General features: G+C 54.3%; 1 protein-coding gene across 1 annotated transcript in view; it reads right to left on the bottom strand.

Annotated features, from left to right (window-relative positions):
• LOC111148641 (coiled-coil domain containing 88C) overlaps positions 1-19,027 on the bottom strand; it is a 125,584-nt gene that overhangs the window by 18,107 nt on the left and 88,450 nt on the right. Inside the window, exons 16-25 of the mRNA XM_022505391.1 lie at positions 17,003-17,130; positions 15,786-15,927; positions 14,787-14,975; positions 13,036-13,197; positions 11,342-11,619; positions 8,451-8,594; positions 6,042-6,228; positions 4,243-4,388; positions 2,281-2,370; positions 735-970 (exon numbers count right to left, since the gene is read on the bottom strand). Coding sequence (XP_022361099.1) covers positions 735-970; positions 2,281-2,370; positions 4,243-4,388; positions 6,042-6,228; positions 8,451-8,594; positions 11,342-11,619; positions 13,036-13,197; positions 14,787-14,975; positions 15,786-15,927; positions 17,003-17,130 — 1,702 coding nt within the window. The remainder of the gene's footprint in view (positions 1-734; positions 971-2,280; positions 2,371-4,242; positions 4,389-6,041; positions 6,229-8,450; positions 8,595-11,341; positions 11,620-13,035; positions 13,198-14,786; positions 14,976-15,785; positions 15,928-17,002; positions 17,131-19,027) is intronic.

The raw sequence follows: 19,027 nt of genomic DNA, 5'->3' as shown, positions 1-19,027 counted from the left end.
GGGCCTCTGACGGAGCGGTCACGGGCGCACCCCACGTACTGTGCTCTTGCGTTCCCCGTGTGTCTGTGCACAACAATCTGAGTCTGTAGAAGAGCCCTCTAACCAGAGTGTAACACAACCATGAACTCCTCAGGCTGCCTGTGTTTCTCCCGGTGGTATACATAGCAATTACACAGCGTACCTCTGAGAGCCTCTCAGATTACAGGAAATACACCACAAACGACTAGGAATCCATGTCAGAACTTCTGGCAAACTCCAGAACACAGCCTTAAGTACAAAGGTAAGCGGGGCTCTGTGGCTGGGAGGACTCGGAATTCCTGAAGATCCCATGTATGCACAGAAGGGGTTAAATGCACCTGGGATCTCCCTCCAGAAACAGCTGCCTCTGATCCTTTGATACACACATCCCCGAAACACACACCCCTGAGCCCGTCTCCGCTGCACCTGTGTCACCATCAGCCTGGGACGCTACCACGGCTTACGTGACGTGGGACGCTCCTCGTTCTAAAATAACAAAACTGTCACAGGACGAAGCTGCCGATGTGAATTTGTATTCTCTACTGGGCTGTGAACCTAGGCAAGGAGGCAGATCTGAGTGCAAGCAACACGTCCTCTTCACGCTCCTACAGGCACATGTGTGACACTCTGTCTCTCGTCCTGCCCCATCCAAGCAGAGCCCTTCCGAGCACCCATCCCCTCCTTTGCCCAACGGCAGCCTGGTCAGCTGCTCCTACCTTTCCCCACAGGCCCGTTGAGGGTGTCCCGCTCTTCTGTACTGTTGGAGCCAGGTGGGGTGGCCTCGGGGTTCTCTGGCTGCAATCTGAGAGCCTGAGGAGATGGCGAGGCCGGGTCTGGGGACTCCACCTGCCAAGGAGGGCTCTCTGCGGTGGACTTCAGTCGTTCTCTGGAACCTTCTTTCTTTGGTTTGATGAGTTTGACTAAGGCTTTGGCACCAATCCAGTGGTTCTTCCTAGTGAGAAGCAGACTGTTAGGAGGACACAACCAACCCTCGATGCCATTCCAGCAGGTCACGGGGTGCCCTGACGTGAGCCGGGCTATCCATCATAAGCCGTTAATTTGGGGTTCAGAATGATGGTGCTCCTTGCCATCACCACGATCACTGGATTTGGGGCGCAGGGATGGCAGAAGTGCACATCATGGCGGAAATCCACACTAGCCTCTTGGGGAAACAGAACTTCAAACATGGTGTCAACTTCCAACTCTTGATTATCTGTGCGAAACAAAGCCCCACCCGTGGGCAATTTTTCGGTCAAAATGCCATTTTGGGACTGTGTCACAGACCTCCTTATTTTCTGCTGAAGTTAAAAGTAAGTGGAATAAACTGACATTCTTCAACCAGTCCCTGGCATGAAGGAGCCTGGGAGAGCGAGGGGAGGGAAGAGTGGGCTGTTTAAATGAAAACCAGCGAATTTCAAGAGTAAGCAATAGAGTTGCAGCTGCGGGGAAATGGGGGCATTCTGATATCACCAAAAAAGTTATCTCTGAAACTAGATAGTACTGCGTTTGCACAAAGCATTGGATCTCATCTGGGCCTCCATTTCTGCCAGACAGAGGGAAGAGGACAGAGGTTCAGAAAATCTGTGGTTCACCAGAGAGCCTTAAGGATTCACGGTGATCCTGACTTTGAGGCTGGGCTGGGTTGGGACTCGGAAAAGACTGGCTCCTGGGGCTCAGGCCTGGTCCAGGGGAAGGCCTCCCGTAGGAGGCTGGCACTCCACAGAGACTGGGCCGGCCCCACCGCCAGGGGGCTGCTGCTCCCTGGAGAAAGGACTGAATTTGTGAACCCGCCCTGGGGTTCAGGGAGTCCAGAGGCATCTGTGGGAGGCCCAGAGGTTCCCGTGTTTAAAGGGTATGGGTACACCAGCTTCCGTCCCCCAAACAGGAATGTGATTTCCAATGTCTTGTTAAATCGTGAGACAGAATCTCATATGGCCACCTTCTGTCCCACTTTAATGGCTCCCAAACCACAGACTCTCCGCCCCCCTTGCCAAGGGCTGTGGCTAAATTGAGCCCGTGTCTCGTCAGGGTCAGCTGGCGTCCACTAACCCTCCCAGGACAAGCTGGAGGACAGAGGGTGAGACTGAAAATCTAACTCCTTCAGTCCCAGGGGAGGCCTACAACACCGAGGGCCTCCACAGAGCAGGAGGCATGGTCCCTCCAGGCCGGGCACTGCTCTAGGTGGGAGCGCATTCCACTCCACTCGTGCATGAGGAAGAGCTCTGCTCTGGGCTTACGTCCCTGACACATGAATCAACTCACTTCTTTGGAGCAGGATCGTAGAACTTGTACTGATCCATGATCTTTTCTTCCAGTTTCTCCTTATGCCTCCGCAAGGCATTTAATTTGTCTCTGTGAAGAGAGAGGGAAGGAGGGGTTCTCAATCCCATTTTATTTTATTTTTTTTAAAGATTTTATTTATTTGACAGACAGAGATCACAAGTAGGCAGAGAGGCAGGCAGAGAGAGAGGAGGAAGCAGGCTCCCGGCTGAGCAGAGAGCCCAATGCAGGGCTCGATCCCAGAACCCTGAGATCATGACCTGAGCTGAAGGCAGCGGCTTAACCCACTGAGCCACCCAGGCGCCCCCCATTTTATTTTTTTTAAAAGATTTATTTATTTGACAGAGATCACAAGTAGGCAGAGAGGCAGGCAGAGAGAGAGAGGAGGAAGCAGGCTCCCCGCTGAGCAGAGAGCCTGATGCGGGGCTCGATCCCAGGACCCTGGGATCGTGACCTGAGCTGAAGGCAGAGGCTTTAACCCACTGAGCCACACAGGCGACCCCTCAATCCCATTTTAAATAACATGAATTCATCCGCCCAGCCCAGGACCTTTTCTGGGATTTGGACGTCATCATGCTCATGACCATTATGACCCTGAAGTCGGGGATGTGTGCGTGGAAACGTCTGGCATGGGTCCGGGAACCCGGATACCCTGCAGAGTTGTGCTAGAACACTCAGGGTGCAAGTCAACTCAAGCAAAACCCTCACCATCTAAAACTTATGTACTTCTAGAAGCCCCAAGGACTTGCCAGCAGGTCGTTCACAACACTGGGCATGTGGGGTCGGACAAAGGGCTTGTGTATTAACAACAGCTGTGGTGAGGGGGAGAGGTGTGCCCTCCGGGCGCTGGGTGGGCATCAAGGTCGAGAGAGTCAGCTCTGCAAAGGCACACCTCTGACCCAGACCCACTCCGACACTGGGTTTCTGTTGACCTTCCCACGGGGCAAACTTGAAAGCTTTTGTGGGCCAGACCGAGGAAATAAGGAGCAAAACAGGCCTGGAAGGAGTAGGGGTAGGGGTGGGGACGGTAGCCCCAGCAGCTGGCTGCCAGGCAGGCACACGCGAGGCCTAGAGGGCAGATCTGCCAGTTTTTTCAGAGAAGCCAGGACACTGAGGTTACTGAGCCAAATCTCCTGTAAATGTTGGGAACGAGTTCACGTTTTCAGAAACATGGAAAGGATCAAGACACTTCTGGACCCCAGGCCTTGCGGTGCTTCTGCTTTATCTCAGGGAGTCTTGGGGGTTAGAGCCCTCAATCCGCCTTGCCCACCGGCCACCAGGGAAAGGAGGCCTCTGAACCAGAAGCAAGGGCTTGGGCCCCTCTGTTGGGAGGCTGGCAGGGTTCCACCCGAACCGAGTGCCGAACCTGCAGCACACAAATGCCTCCACAAAGAGTGACAGCTTCGTGAACCTCCCGTTTGAGTTCTTTCCCTGAGACCCTGCTTGTTGGCACCGTCCTGTTTTTTTTGTTTTGTTTTAAAGATTTATTTATTTGACAGAGATCACAAGCAGGCAGAGAGAGAGGAAGGGAAACAGGTTCCCTGCTGAGCAGAGAGCCCGATGTGGGGCTCGATCCCAGGACCCTGGCATCATGACCTGAGCCGAAGGCAGAGGCTTTAACCCACTGAGCCACCACCCAGGACGGTAAAAACCGTCCTGTTTTTACAAGTGAGCTTATATTCCAGAAGCAGATTCTGAAGCTTCTGGCGGTAGGCACTGCCTCTGAACAGCAAACTAGAGCTAACCACCACAGGTACACAAGCCCAGACCCATTCCAGGGACAACAAGAGAAGGACGTGCTGGTAAGACGGACTGTCCCTGAGCCCTCGGGACACCAACGGGCCCAGGGGCCGTTCCTTGCCCAGAATGTCACAGGTCCTAGCACAGGCCAGGGGAAGCCAGAGCCCCTCAGTCTACAGGCATCACTCGCACACACATCCTTACATGTACTGCTTCTGCTCCTCATGGTACTGCTCCTTACTCTCCAAGTTTTGCTCCAGAAGCAGCTGGTTCTGCTGGCTCAGCAGCTGGATCTGGCTCAGCAGGTGATGATTCTCTTCCTCCAGGTTCCCCTTGAGACGGGATAGCAGCTAAAAACACACATCAGCGTGTCAAACAGTGTGCAACCCTAGGATTCCACTGCTGGGAACCCGGCTTCCAGGGCAAGGTCACATGCACAGAGACATGCTCCTCTCCTCCACCCGTGAGAACTTGCAAGGACTGAGTGTGCCACCGGCCCAGGGACAGCCGAATCCCCACCTGCCCCGCCCCAGCTGGCGGCTGGCAGCCACGTGAGGCCATGGAGCACTGCAAATGTAGCTGGTCTGAGCGGCAACATGCCGAATTAAACAAGGATTCCAAAGACTTCATAGTAATAAAGAAGGGAACATAAGATATCTCAGTAAGGGTTTTGGGGGGGGGGTTCACACGTCAAAATGGTATTTTAGATATGTTGGCTAGACAGAGTAGATTATTAAAATGAGTCCTCCCCCGCCTCATCCTTTTCACTTTTTTAACGTGGGTTACTAGAAAACATTAACTCAGGTCTGTGGTGTGCATCATATTTCCGTGCGGCAGCTCTGCTCTGGACGAGGGCTGGCACACCTCTTCTGTGAAGGGCCCAAAACTAAGTATTTCAGGCTTGCGCGGCTGGACGGGGGTGTCTGTGGCAGTGTTCCCACTTGGCCGCCATCACCACTGGAAACAGCCACAGATGGCACACAAACACGGGTGCGGCTACGTCCCCATCACAGACACTTAAATTTCCGATCATTTCCACTTGCCACAAGCTATCGTTTGGGAGAATCTCCCCACCACTAAAACTGTACACAATGGTCTTAGGTCACAGCTGTCCAAGGACAGGCAGAGGGCTAGATGCGACCCTCGGCGGACTTGCCAGCCCCGGCCCTGGAGTACCGTCATGGAGATGCAGCAGGAACATCCCAAGCCTGGGCCTCAGACAGCCTCGGGGATCTGGCCCCCAACCTCTCCCACACAGCCCATGCCCCAGCCCCAGCGCAGGGGGGCCCGGAGGCAGCTGTGTACCCTGGGCCTCGGTTTCCTCAGCTGTGATGTCCCACTGGGCTACCGGGAGCTCGAAGGACAAGGCCTCCGAGAGGGTCTCTGGACAACGAGAGGCAAGAGCTGTGTCCCAGGGACGCTGCTGTCCTTGGGGCCTCTTGAAGGGGGATGGGACGACACTGCTCTTGCCGGCTCAACCCACGTTGCCTTTCTTATCTGTCCTGGGATCTGCTCATGATCTCACCTGAGATGGTTCTGCTGCTTAAGAAGACAAATTTCCCACCTAGCGCACCACATGGGACTGCTCTGCCTCTCTGGAAACCGGGGCACCCCCGAGTAAGCACCGTCCGAGCTGCCCCGGGAGCCGGAGCCAGAGTCAGCCACCCACGCCACTCCTCTAGAACAGTGTGGACATGGAATTGCAAAGGTGAAAGAGTGGCGGGGCTGGATTTGTCAGCTTGGAGTGGCGGGGCTGGATAGGAGACTGCCCCTGCTGCTCCCACACGCTTCCCTGAACCTGCGAGAAGCAAAGGGCAGCTAGACAGGTGCTTTCTGACACATCCCTGCCCACCGGGGTGGTTGTCTCCCTCTCCAATGCCTCCGTTCCCTCCTGGCCCCTGGGCCAACCCCCAACCCCCGCCCACAGTCTTCGAGCGCCAGCGCCAGCAAGGACCCACCAGCACCCCGGGCCCGGGGCTCTCGGCCGTGTCCCGAGGCCTCACCTCGCAGTGGTTGTCCAGCTTGGTCAGCGAGATGTCCATGCTCTGGTGCTGCCCCTTCAGCTCGTCGAACCGCGCCTGCCAGCGGCTCAGCTCCAGCTGGGAGTTGTTCAGGGAGGTCTTCAGCTCCTTGGCGTGGGCATGCAGCTCCTCGTACTCCCCTCTCAGCTGCTGGTGCAGGAAATTGACCCTGGGGGTGGAGAGCCAAGGGCTGGAGGGCACGGCAGGCTCCGTCCCTGCTGGGCACCCTGACCCAGGACAACAGCCTCTCTGGGCCTCAGTTTTTTCCAGGTGTAAAATGAGGGAGCTGAACAGAATGAGCAGTTTTCAAACTGTGCTCCTTGGGGGTTCTGTGAGGGTCCCCCTAATGCCCCACACTGGGCTGGGGGAGACAGAGTGGGCAGGCTCAGACAGGTGCCCCAACGCAGCCTCACCGTGATGCTCTCTTTTACATTTAACGCTTTGGCCTATCTGCATACGTACTTGGAAAAAAGATTTCGGCTGTTAACTTTTTTTTTTTTTTTTTTAAGAAACACTGAACCAGAATATTTTTGCCTAAAAATCATGTGTCTACATCTGCCTCTCCTTCCCAATTTCAAACTCTTTTCTAATTTCACCTCCTGAAATGAATAAAGTAGGAGATGCCAGGGTATTAGGGAAATCCACTAAAATTATCCTCATCATCACTATTATCCAATCAGGGCTTCTTAGGGGAAGATTTGCATCCAAAGCTGAGACTATTGGAGGCCCACAGACTATGTCTGGACACAGATGTGCCTTGTTCGGCCTAAACGCTTCTTTGAAATGGGTCAGCGTGCCAACACTTAAAAACCTGAAGGTCTCACATCCACGCTCAAATGTCCTATTTCTCTTAAGAAAAAAGCATAAGACGAAAAAAGAACCTGGAAAGCTCTGGGCCGGCTCTCCCTCCCCCGTGGGCCTGGCCTCCCCAGGTCACTGGAAGCCCCCAACTGTGTGGCCCCAGAGAACACTCGCAGAAGGACTTGGAGAGGAAGCAGCTTCATACGGTCATGCCTTTGTGGTGAGACAAGGCCTGATTCACGTCCTGACTCTGCCATTCACTAGAGATACTAAATCTGAACAGGTAAGTTCATCCCTGAGTCTGTTTACTTAACTGTTATTAAAAAAAAAAAAAAAAAAAGTGGGGGGGTGCCTGGGTGGCTCAGTGGGTTAAAGCCTCTACCTTCAGCTCGGGTCATGATCCCAGGGTCCTGGGATGGAGCCCTGGATCAGGCTCTGTGCTCAGCAGGGAGCCTGCTTCCTCCTCTCTCTCTGCCTGCTTCTCTGCCTACTTGTGATCTCTGTCAAATAAATAAATAAAATCTTAAAAAAAAAAAAGTGGGGGTTGGGATAACGGTTGTACAGCAGAGACTTGTTAATCAAGGGAGTGATGCTCTAGGAATACCGTGCTATCACTGGACTGGCGGGAATTGAACCATAGCCTCTTGGGGAAACATAAGACAGGGTATATGTTCCTGTAAGCCCTGGTCACATTTCAGTCAAAGGATCACGACATCGCTTATTTAATTGCGGATTCTGTTTGAAGACCCCTCAGGTAACATATGGCTACAGCACCGTAGCTTGTGCCTGAACAGAGTTTCTCGAATGTGTACTTTTCCCAGATGGGAGCAAAGTCTTGCACTAGGAGCCCTACACCACACTTCAGCCCTCCACTTGGGAGCTATTTTAAATAAATGTGGGGGCGCCTGGGTGGCTCAGTCGGTTAAGCATCTGCCTTTGGCTCAGGTCATGATCCCAGGGTCCTGGGATCAAGCCCAGCATTGGGCTCACTGCTCAACAGGGAGCCTGCTTCCTCCCTCTCACACTTCCCCTGCTTTCTCTTGCACAAATAAATAAAATCTTTAAAAAAAATAGCAAAATTGCCACCAAAAAGCGCAAAATTATAAAAACACCATGGTACTGAAGAGACTTCAAAAATGATGCCTATTCACGGTACGAGAACTACAGTAAGAAGGCAGAGCACCCTTGTTTGCCCTCAGCCAGAGACGTGTGCTCTGGGTCGTCCTGGGCACGTGAGTGAAAGCACCTTCTCAGTATCAATCTGGGGGCGATTTTAGCAAGGAGGTGAGTTCACAAATAGGGAATGTATGAGGAATGAGCATCTACAGCGTGTCCTGAGATCGCCACGTGGCCTACATCAGAGGGGGGTCCATGCCGGATACAAAGGCGCCATTCCCAGGTGTCACTTGGTCACTTGGGTCCTTCCATCCCAGCCACCAGCTAGAGTCCCCTCTCAGCCTGTGCCCCCCAGCTGTGAACATGCCGGCCAGGGGACCCTGCGGATCTCTTGCGGTGGGGCTGGGCGGGTCTACGTGAAATCTGGGAGGGCAGCTGTCCTGCACGGGGCCCGGCGGGGTTTCGGGTGCTCACCTGTCCAGCTCGCCCCGCAGCCGCTGGTTCTCACCCACGGCCATGGCGCCCGTCCTCTGCTCCTGCTGCAGAGCCTCCCTCTCAGTGTTCAAAACCTTCTCCCGCTCATCCAGCTCCGCCTTATGCTTCAGCATGTCCTCGTGCCTGTTGGAGGGGAACGCACCTGTTGGGAGCTTGCCCTGGGCCTTCCTTTCCCCTGGGGAACAAAGTCCCTGTAAAACTGGGAAACCTCCCACAGAAAACGGGGTTCCTAGGGCCACTGCTCTCTGCAAAGCGGAGGGGGACAGGGCAGGGAACAGGCGGGGCCTGTTCTTGCCACCCGACAAGTCCGCACAGTCCCCTGGACTTCCTGCCGAAGCAGGACCCCCTCCCTTGCCCACCTGGGCACACCGAGACTCTCTTTTCTGTACTTGGACAGCTTTGCTTCGGGTGTTATAAATACTTATGAGGTGCCTCACCAGGCACAAACAGATCTAAAAGGAACCACAAAATAAACAGCTCCATTCCAGCAGGTAATCCCTCTTGACCAGGGGCTGGGTAAGCCCTCCGCCTTCCTCCTCTTGGGAACCGAGTCTCCTTGTTCTTGGTCCGTCTCAGCTGCAGGGATGGAGGCTTGCCCGGCAGAGGCCCAGCAGCTGCCAGAGGCCAGGTCTTCACGTGCACACGCGTGTGTGAGCACACACACATGCACACACTCCCCCCTTTCTCATGGGCCCCAACCACAGCCCTTTCCCTCCCCCATCTGCTCGGTTCCTTTTCCTCCTTCCAGCAGCCCCCGTCTCCGAGGTTCTGGCACAGCGGGCTCTGGAGGGTAGCAGAGCGCAGATGATGAGCCCAGGCTGTCCCTCCTCCTGCGTGGCATCCGCCGTGCTCAGAGAGGACTCAGGATCCCCTTGGAGTCCAAGGCAGTGACTGACACACCGCCTTTCAGCCGTCCGCGTTCAGGGAAACCCCTCTTTCTAGACCCCCTCCCTTGTCTGAGCTGTTCATACTCGCAGACGGTCGGACCACAGTGTCCAATCAGTCTTCAGACCTCCACCCCTGGGCCCCCAGCCCCCATGGCAGCCGTGCTCGAACCATCCTACTGCCACCGGGAATCATCAGGGAGTGAAACTCAGAACCACGCTCAGGCGGCTGTTCGAGGACAAACTTTCGCCCGGCCTTCAGCCCCAGGGTGGAGGCTGACCCACTGCAGACAGGTGTACGACTGGAAGAGGAGGCTCGGTCTAGCTCCCCAGGTGATGATAAGTCACCCAGTTTTGACAAATCAGGGCCATGGGCAGATGATTAGGGTTCCCCAAATCCTGCTTCCCTACTGTAATGGCTTAGAAAAGGGCCAGTGACCAGGGATAACTGTAACCACTACTTAACCACCGAAGGGCAGGACGGACGCTGGGCGTCTTGCTCACCAGTGAATCCCGGGTATGAGGCTGGGCACTCAGTACATCTTTCTAAGAGAATTAAGAAATGAGCATCTAATTTCAGAGCCATCACTCCCGTGTTCCAGGTACCTACGTTCTCGAACTCCCAGCCCTGCTGCAGACAGACCAAAGGTGCCTCCTGCCCAGCCTGGGAAAATTCGAGTACTACAATAGTTCCGCCCACTGTATTGACCAGGAACCAGACGGTAACCCATAGTCTCTCCTCCCTCAAGGCTGGTCCAAATTCCGCCGGCAAAAACCTTCCCCCTCTAATCAGACACTAAGAATACCATGAGGGGCTATCATAACACTTAGGTGCCTGGTGAGTGGTGGGCATGGGGCTCATTCCAGAGCTCAGGGAATGCTGTGGGCTCTACTTCCCAAGCCTACTGGGAGCAACCCTCCACGTCCAGACAGAGCACATGCACATAGTCCATGCTAAGTGTCGCATGAAGCCTGGGTGGGCTCCGGGGGAGTGAGGGCAGAGATGCCTGGAAACAGAAGATGCTGATTTTGGCTTATTAGGGGCAGGTGCCCCAGCAGCCCCTGAAGGATGGCGATCTGGGTGGGTAAAGCAGAGGAGCCCAGAGAGAGGCAAAAAGGAAGGAGCAGGTGAGTGAATAAATGAACGTCACCACCTCTGTGCCCTCAGCGTCATCACATGCCCCCACAAGGCTCTGCTGGCCCAGCAATGAAGGCGAGTCAAGGGAAATGCCAGCCTCTCTGCAGAGACACAGCTTCCTCCTATGTCCCAGCCAGGTGCACCCCACCCCTCCCTCCCGCCAGACCCTGGGTCCCACCATAGCTGCCTGGGTGCCGGGGCTATCGGGGGCCCAGCCGGGGCAGGAGCTCAGGCAACACAAGCTGACCCAACAGACCCGACACCCAGGAGCCTGGGTTGTCAAGGGCGCCAAGTGAAGATCTGTCCAATTCAGTGCAGACAAATTTTAGATCAAGTAAGTAAAGGAGAGCAGGTAGGTATTGAGAGAGAGGGATGGCTAAAACGGACATGGTTTCACTCTACTGTTCTCTTCGCTTTCTACATATTCCAAAGCTGCCAAAGTTGAAGGCTGGAAAGCAAGGGTCCCACACCCAGACAGGGAAACGAAGCAAGTCACTGTGGACTGGCAGTGGTGGGGAATGTCCTCTATGTGCCCAGTCTGGAGTGGAGTGGGGAGGTGGTGGGAGTCCTCAGGGCAGCAGGGACCCCGAAGCTGGGTTTCCCTGAGATGGGACTCATCATGGCACCGCCTTCTCCACGCGGGGGGACCCTCCCGTCACTCAGGCTCCAGCTGCACATGCTCCCAATGGCTGAGAGTGACTCCGGATTTTACCCGCCCCTTCTGGAAAGTTCGGGGGTCCCGGGCAATGTGAAGCAGCGGGGCCAAGAGGGAAGGCGGGGGAGGCTCCCGGGCGGGGAGGTGACCACCGGTGGTCACGACCCCTGGTGACCCCGACACCCGCACACACCTCTCTCGGAGATCCCTGTGCTCCAGCTCCAGGTTGCGATGCAGCGTCTTGAGGCAGCTGTGCTGGCGGATGAGGGCCTCGTACTCCGAGGACTGGCGCTCATGCAGCGCGGCCAGGTGCTCGTGGTCCTGCATCAGGGCCTCGTGGGCCGCCGCCAGCCGCTCCTGCTGCCGCAGCAGGTTCTCGTTCTCGCTCTCCTTGGCCGTCTGCTGATTCTGCAGCTGGGTGTACTGCGCGGTGAGTGCGGCGTTCTGGGAGCTCAGGGTGGAGTTCTCCACCTGCGGAGGGAGAGAAGGGGTGGACTCACAGACCCCGCGTCCCCACGCACGGCCACCGCGCCAACACAGGAGGCAGACATCAAGACCACGGGGACCCTCCAGGCAGGCAGCACACGCCACCAGGACTGTTGTCTCTGAACTTTAGAACCGCTCTGGGGGATGGGGGCACAGCAGACCATCCCAGGCGGCTCCGTCTTGTGCCCCTCCCCACAGGTGACCTACTGGGGCAAACTGCATCCTTTCTCTGGATAAGCTCCTTCGGCGCCCTCTTTGACCACTTTTAAAGGCCTATTTTTCTAGGACCCGTAGAAAATCAGGAACGAGAGAGAACACCTGAATACCACCAGCAGCCACCCTCACTGAACTTATGTTTACAGAACGACCACCCAACAACATCCCAGACCCTCAGAAAACTGAGCAGGGAGCACTACCTAACTCACTCTGGGACCGGAGTGACCGACCGCAAAACCAGAGACCTCCCCACCACCACCACCAAAACCATGAACCAATACCCTATTTCATTATTTTTGTTTTGTTTTAAGATTTATTTATTTATTTATTTGACAGACAGAGATCACAAATAGGCAGAGAGGCAGGCAGAGAGAGAGAGGGGAAACAGGCTCCCCACTGAGCAGAGAGCCCGACGTGGGGCTCGATCCCAGGACCCTGAGACCATGACCTGAGCCGAAGGCAGACGCTTAACCCCCTGAGCCACCCAGGCGCCCCCTATTTCGTTATTTTAAAAGAATAAACCCTAGCCCCTTTGTCAAATAGTTTCCTACATACCATCCTGACCCAGGCTGCATATTTTCAAACGTTTTTCTCACAAACAGCATTAATGAAAGATTAATTAATTTCTCCACAATCTGTCAACCATAAATAAAAACCAACATCCTCAACTAGGTGGCATGGGATGGGAGTTTTGCTAGAAGCTCTCAACAGCCTTCCAGCCACCTCACTCCCAACTTCCTTTGTGGAGACTCAAAATTCTCATCAGCTTAAAAAAGGCTCTGCCAGCATTTATAGTAAACAAACCTGGTTAACTCTGTTGAGCTCAACACATCTGAGCCTAGGATCTCCTTCCAAGTCACTCCTAGTAAAATCTCAAGGAACACAGACTTGGGGAAATAGGCAACCCTACAGGGCAGAGCACAGAAACCGAGTCGCTAGCCCTGCCGTCAGACGCTCGGTGGTGGAAACGGCTGCACACCTGTACCACCTTCTAGCACCCTGAGACTTGGCACCCCCTGCTCACAAAGAGTCTATGAAACACAAAACAGAACAGCACAGCCTCCCACGCGTGGCCTGGCTTCCTGAGGAGGAGGAGCTGGCGTGCATGCTGGGGCCGGTCTCAGGGAGACACAGAGATACCCTCCCCACCGGCCCACTCCCTGGGGCCTACAGCACGGGGCTCACCTGCAGCTTGGCTGTCTGGGTCTGCAGCGTGGTGTTGTGCTCCTGTAGGAAGGCACTCTGCTTCTGCAGCGTCAGGATCTGAGAGCTGAAGGCCACGTTCTGCGTCTCCACGTGCTGTAGCTGTTCCTTGAGCAGCTGCTTCTCGGCCTGCAGAGCTGCATTCTAGGGGAGGCGGAAGCAGGAGGCCCATCAGACATCAGCTCGGTCAGTGTTCACCAGCCCCGGGCACAGGGGCTGTAAGGAACCGCCAAGAGCTGACACTTCGGGGACTAAAACCAGAGTCCACCAGTTAAGAGAAGTAGCATGTTTCCCTCCTGGAAAAGACGATCAACAGAATTGCAAGGGAAGGGGGAGAGAGGGCTCCTTTTCTTGGTATGTGCTTTCCAGACAGAAATGCATGCACATCATGGGGACACTGCTTCCAACCTGAGCATCTGAGTGCAAGGCCAAGGTGAGCTGGGGTTAAAGCCAAGGGATCTCTTCTCTCATTAATGCTTCTGCAGAACACCCCATGAGTGTACTTCTCTGAGCTTATCCCACTGGACAGGGAGTAAAAGCCTGTGACCACACCTCACCCTGCTCAGGAGTGACAGCGGATAGAGTAAATAAGTTGTTCCATAACACTGATAAAGACTGTGTGAAATATGCCACCAAGAAGGCCAGGGACCAGGACAGGTGGGCTGTAGCCTGGTGCTGTCCCTCGCTAACACAGGATGTAGCGTGGAGTCTTTCTTATTTTTTTAAAGATTTTTTTATTCATTAGAGATTGAGCACAAGCAGGGGGAGAGGCAGAGGGAGGAGCAGACTCCCCACTGAGCTGGGAGCCCGACTGAGGGACTCAATCTCAGGACCCGGAGATCATAGCTTGAGCTGAAGGCAGACGCCTAACAATCTGAGCCACCCAGATGCCCCATAGGGTCAAGTCTCTTAAACTCTATCTCCACTCACTCATCTGCCAATGGTGAAAATCCTCACTACCTGCTTCACAAGGTTGTTGGCAGAGTCAAACAGCATCAGGGGATTAGACGTGCACCGGCAAATTTCTTCTCTAAAGGGACAGATTGAATTTTAGGGTTTGCCAGACATGTGGTGGCCATTCCAACCAGTTACCTCTGCCGCCACTATGGTGGGAAGACGAACCCACACAGTATGTAAATAAATGGCATGTCTCTGGTCCAATAAAACTTTATTGACAAAAACAGGTGGCGGGCCATGCTTTGGTAACCCCTGGGAAAGCACCATGGAGACGGAGAACTGGTGTACAAGCTACAGGCCAAGTCTGATGGGAGGCAGTTGGATTCGCTGTGGGAAAATGTGATCGACACCTTTCCAGTAGAAAGGGCAAAGGGATCTCAAATGAAAATGAGAGTGTAGGAGTTGCCAGGACAGCTGAAGAAGTATTCAACTACAGAAGGGGCACCTGGGTGGCTGTTAAGCACTGTTAAGCGTCTGCCTTTAGCTCAGGTCACGATCCCGGGGTCCTGGGATTGAGTTCTGCATCAGGCTCCCAGCTCAGCGGAGAGTCTGCTTCTCCCCCACCTCTCCCCCTTCTTGTGCATCTGTCAAATAAATAAAATCTTTAAAAAAAAAAAAGAAAGAAAGAAAAAAGAAAGGGTATTCAACTAGATCTGGATAAATCTCAGCAGATTCTGACCTCCTGGGTCCTTCCCATGAATGGCGGCCTATCAGCGGGACAATCACTAGGGCACAGTGCCTTGCACTCTCTCTCTGAACCCGGGCAGCTCACTCACATTCCGCTCCAGCTCGATGGCCCGGTCCTTCACTCGGAGCAGCTCCATGGTGGCCTCCTTGTGGCTGGGCCCCCAGGGCTCCTTCCCCTGGTGGCCGGTGACCAAAGTCTCCACAGGGTGTTTGAAAGAGTTCTGTAAGTGCTTGCCTTCCTCCTGGTTCTGCCTGAGGATCTCACACTCTGTCTTCAGCTGCGGGGTGTGGGAACAGGAAAGCAGACTTGGGGCAGGAAGAGGCTCGCTCAGAGCTCTGTGTTCACTGCTAGAGGATAGTCCCACAGGGAACCCAATTCCTCAGCGTCCCCGACTCCTCGCCTGGCATTAGGGATAAACCTGACACCTGGCTCTTGCTCTGTGGGGAATGCCCACAGCCCATCCCATCCTCCCCCTTTCTCCTCCCAGAAATCTGCCTCAGTCCCAACTCCAGTCTTCTCGCTTCCCTAAGCCTCAGCAGCCCACTCCACAAAATGGAGGTGAGTCTGGGGAATATGGACCAGGGGAGGTTATAAAGTCCCTTCTAGCCCGAGAACTGCTTTTCTCTAGATTCCTTATTCAATCACACAGCCAAGAACTGTGCCAAGGCTTCAAGAAGGAAAGCTGGAAATCACGTATGTGCCAGGAGTGGACATCCTGACTGAGCCCTGGTGCACCCACACCTGTCCCATCTCAGGGTGCCCCTGGGACTCTATGTCTTTCTTGGTCCTGATGCTCACAGTCTCATGCCGATTCTCGCCAGTGTCTCAGACCCTGCCTAACAGACTCAAAGCTGCTCTGGACCTGGCTTCCTCTGCCCCCAGGCCTCTGGTTCACTCTGGTTCCATCCGGCCCCAATGAGTATGATTCTGATGGCAGCCCCGCTCAGAACCCCGTGGGTCAGCACATCTGCTCCGGGAGATGGGCATCCAGCCACCCCTCTACTACCCGGGTGAGGGGCTGGAGAAAGTGAGGCAGAGGCCTCGTGTCTGGGATTCACAGCTGGCCCGGAAAGGGGTCACATCTTACCACCTGGAGTTCATTCTGTAACTGGCGGTTCAGGCTGGCTTTCTCTTCTATCTGTGCTTCTAAGAACACAATCTTTTCTTCTTTCATGGCTAACGCTGTTTTTAGTGCTGACTCATTTCTGCCCTCCAAAATATTGCATTTTCTGAAAAATACAAATATACAGTAGTTTTTGTCTCTTCTGCTCACAGGCTCCCAATCTCCCAGCTGCCAACACCTGTCTCCCCCACTGAGCCGGTTTCCTTTGTAATTCTGCAGCATTTGGCCCAGAAGAACCATAAGAGCCATAAGCCATCATCCAGAGCCCTCCCCAGGGTTCTCCACAGAAACACACCCATGACAGCTTCAAATGAAATGTCACTGCGGCAGCTCTGCAAGCAGAGTCTTAGGGAGGGATTATCGTGGCCATTTTACAGATGGGGAAACCAAGTCTCAGAATGGTTAAGCAATTTGCCCAAGATCACAGTGCGAGCTAGGTAAGTGGTAAGTCTGCGTGGCCCTTTTGCCACACCAACAGGGTCACCCATCACGTGGAGCTGGGACTCTAGGTCTCTGCAAAAGTCCAGTAAAAGTCCACGATACCGGATTCCCTTGGAAAATAAGATCGATTTGGAAAAGAATTGCAGGCAAAATTCACAATAGTTAATTTTTTTTACAATTCAAGGGCTGGGGTAGGGGAGAGAGGAACAAATAGGTAGGCAGAGCACAGAGGACGTGTGGGGCTGTGAAACGAGTCTGTAGGATCCTGTAAGTAGACCTGGGCAGCACACCTGTGTCAACACCCATGGATGTGCAGCATCAGGAGTGAACCCTACGGTTCACTGCGGGCACTGGGGGATGAAGGGTCGATGGGGACACAGCAAGTATAACAGGTGCACCACTCTGGTGGGGGATTATGGACACTGGGGAGGTTATTCCTGGGCAGGGCAGAGAGCATTCAGGAACTCTCTGTATCTTCCCCTTAATTTTGCTTTGAACTTAAAACTGACTCTAAAAAAATCTATTTTAAAACAATTAAGAAGTCTTCCCACTGGACAAAAGAGTCTCCTTGCACTCCTCCCTGGGACTCTCCAGGAAGAAGCCCTGTCCCATAAGGGACGCCAGCCTCTTCCAGAGATCACATGCAAGCCCCAGGTTGTGCAGAGTGAACTGAGCTCTGGAGCTGAGGGTGTGCAGCGCGTGCTGAGAGGGCCCATAGACTGCAGCAGGGGGGTGCTCACGTGTTGCTGTGGCCGCTCTCATCCTGCAACAGCAGGTCCTTGTGGAGGCCGACCTTCTCCAGCCCCTGGCTCAGCTTGTCCAACTCGCTGCTCAGCTGCTGGCTCTTCAACTTCTCCAGCACCAGGTCCTGCCAGGACAGGGAGAGGACGGGGAGGGACGCGGGTGGGATGGAAGCCCAGTGGGGAGGGCCTGGCATAGGCCCCTTCTCAAGGCTGAGCAGCTGCCTTCCAGAGTCACAGCTGACTCAGGCGTCCTGAGGGCTGAGCTGACACTTCAGCGGGGACAGGTGAACCCCAGGAATGTCTTCCCAAGGGCAGGGGAGAGAAACACGTTCCCAGCCTCCTCGCACTGAAAGTGGACCAGACTACACGGCAATGTGTCCAGGACGTATGTCTGCAATACCATTTCCGTTGACCTTGGAGGAGGCAGCCTGGATTCTGACATGCCTGCCTTTTTCTGTGGAGTCATGGAATGAAATACTTTTTCCTATTGCAAATTCTCTGCAAGAAGTACTAGGAGGAGAAAGATTTTACTTTAAATCCTGGTTTTGGGGCACATGTGTGGCTCAGTCATTAAGTGTCTGCCTTTGGCCTGGGTCATGATCCCAGAGTCCAGGGATCAAGCCCCACATCGGGCTCCCAGCTCAGCGGAAAGCCTACTTCTCCCTCTCCCACTTTCCCTGCCTGTGTTCCCTCTTTTGCTACATCTCTGTCAAATAAATAAATAAAGTCTTAACAAAAAAAAAAAAATCCCTGGTTTTGGTTCGCTTTGCCAAAGTGGGGCTCTCTTTTAGGTGGGTCCCTTCCTGGAGGCCCAGCTTCCTTCCACGTGTCTCAGGAGCTCTCCAGGCAGGCACTGGTCTCTGTCTGGTACCACAGCTACTGGCATGTGAGCCACCACCCCCTCCCCAACAGCAAATCCTCAGGCCTGCGATGGCAGTAACGGAGCGGGACTCGCCAAACATTCCATCTGCTCCCCCAAATTTCCCAGCCACCCAGCAGCTGGCGGGTAGTTCTGGCCAGCAAGTTGCAGGTGGACGTGCCCTGAGTCACCGCAGGCCACGGCACAGAGCCTCTCTCCTGCCGCGTTGACTGCCTAGGCCCGTGCTGGGGGAGGAGGGGTGGAGCCATTCGTCCAAGCAGCCTGGACTGTGGAGTCACAGCACAGACGGCAGGGTCCCGGGGTGGGGGGGTGGTGGTGGCACACCTGGACTTTCATGAGTGAGAAGTCAGCCAGGGGTGAGGAGCTGCTATGATTCCGGGTTTGTCTGTGACCTCAGTGTAACTGATGTGAAGCTCACAGAGACAGGGATGAGGGGTTGTACTCATGTTGTGTGTCTCCCCCCACAGCATACAGACCTGCCTGCATCATCGTCTCTACTCCTTCTAGGACATGGAGATGACTGTGTGGTCCCCAAACCTACTTCCTTTTCTCCCCTGGCACACAGCTAATGCACATCTCGCCCGACCTGCAGCCAGACATGGGTGGGTGACCGAGTTCTGGACAGCACAGTGTGGTCCCTCTCACTCACGCTCCCCCTCATCCACCTGAGGCCACAGTCTGGCCACGCCACCCGGTGGCAAAACCGAGCGGCCAGACTCACTGCATTTAAGGCTGCCCGTGAACAGCCATGCTGGGTTCCTACAGGCACGAGACCCGACTTCTGTACCGCACCCTGTGGATGTTTGAGTCATTCCCAAAAGCAGTTTATTCCCCTGCCCAAATCCTGAAGGAATAGCCAGATGACCTGGGGGATAAATACTGGGGAAAAAGGAGGACAGAGACATAGTAGGAAACTTTAAAATGCTCGTACCCTTAGATGCCATAGTTTCACTTCTAGGAACACAGGCTGAAAAGAGAGATGTGTGTGTAAAGATGTCCGGCGTTATTTAAAATAATGAAAAAAAATCGGAAAACCACCTAAATGTCCAAAAAGTAATTGCAGTCAATCTACAGGATCAACAGAATTAATATCTCGCAGCCATTAGAAACCCACGGCTTAAAGCTTACTCGCTACACTGAGA

Source organism: Enhydra lutris, unplaced genomic scaffold, assembly GCF_002288905.1.
Source record: "Enhydra lutris kenyoni isolate GAN:26980312 unplaced genomic scaffold, ASM228890v2 scaffoldscaffold20, whole genome shotgun sequence".
NCBI classification, from domain to species: Eukaryota; Metazoa; Chordata; class Mammalia; order Carnivora; family Mustelidae; genus Enhydra; species Enhydra lutris.
Note: the sequence above shows the minus strand (reverse complement) of the source record. Positions and strands in the feature narration are given on the sequence as shown.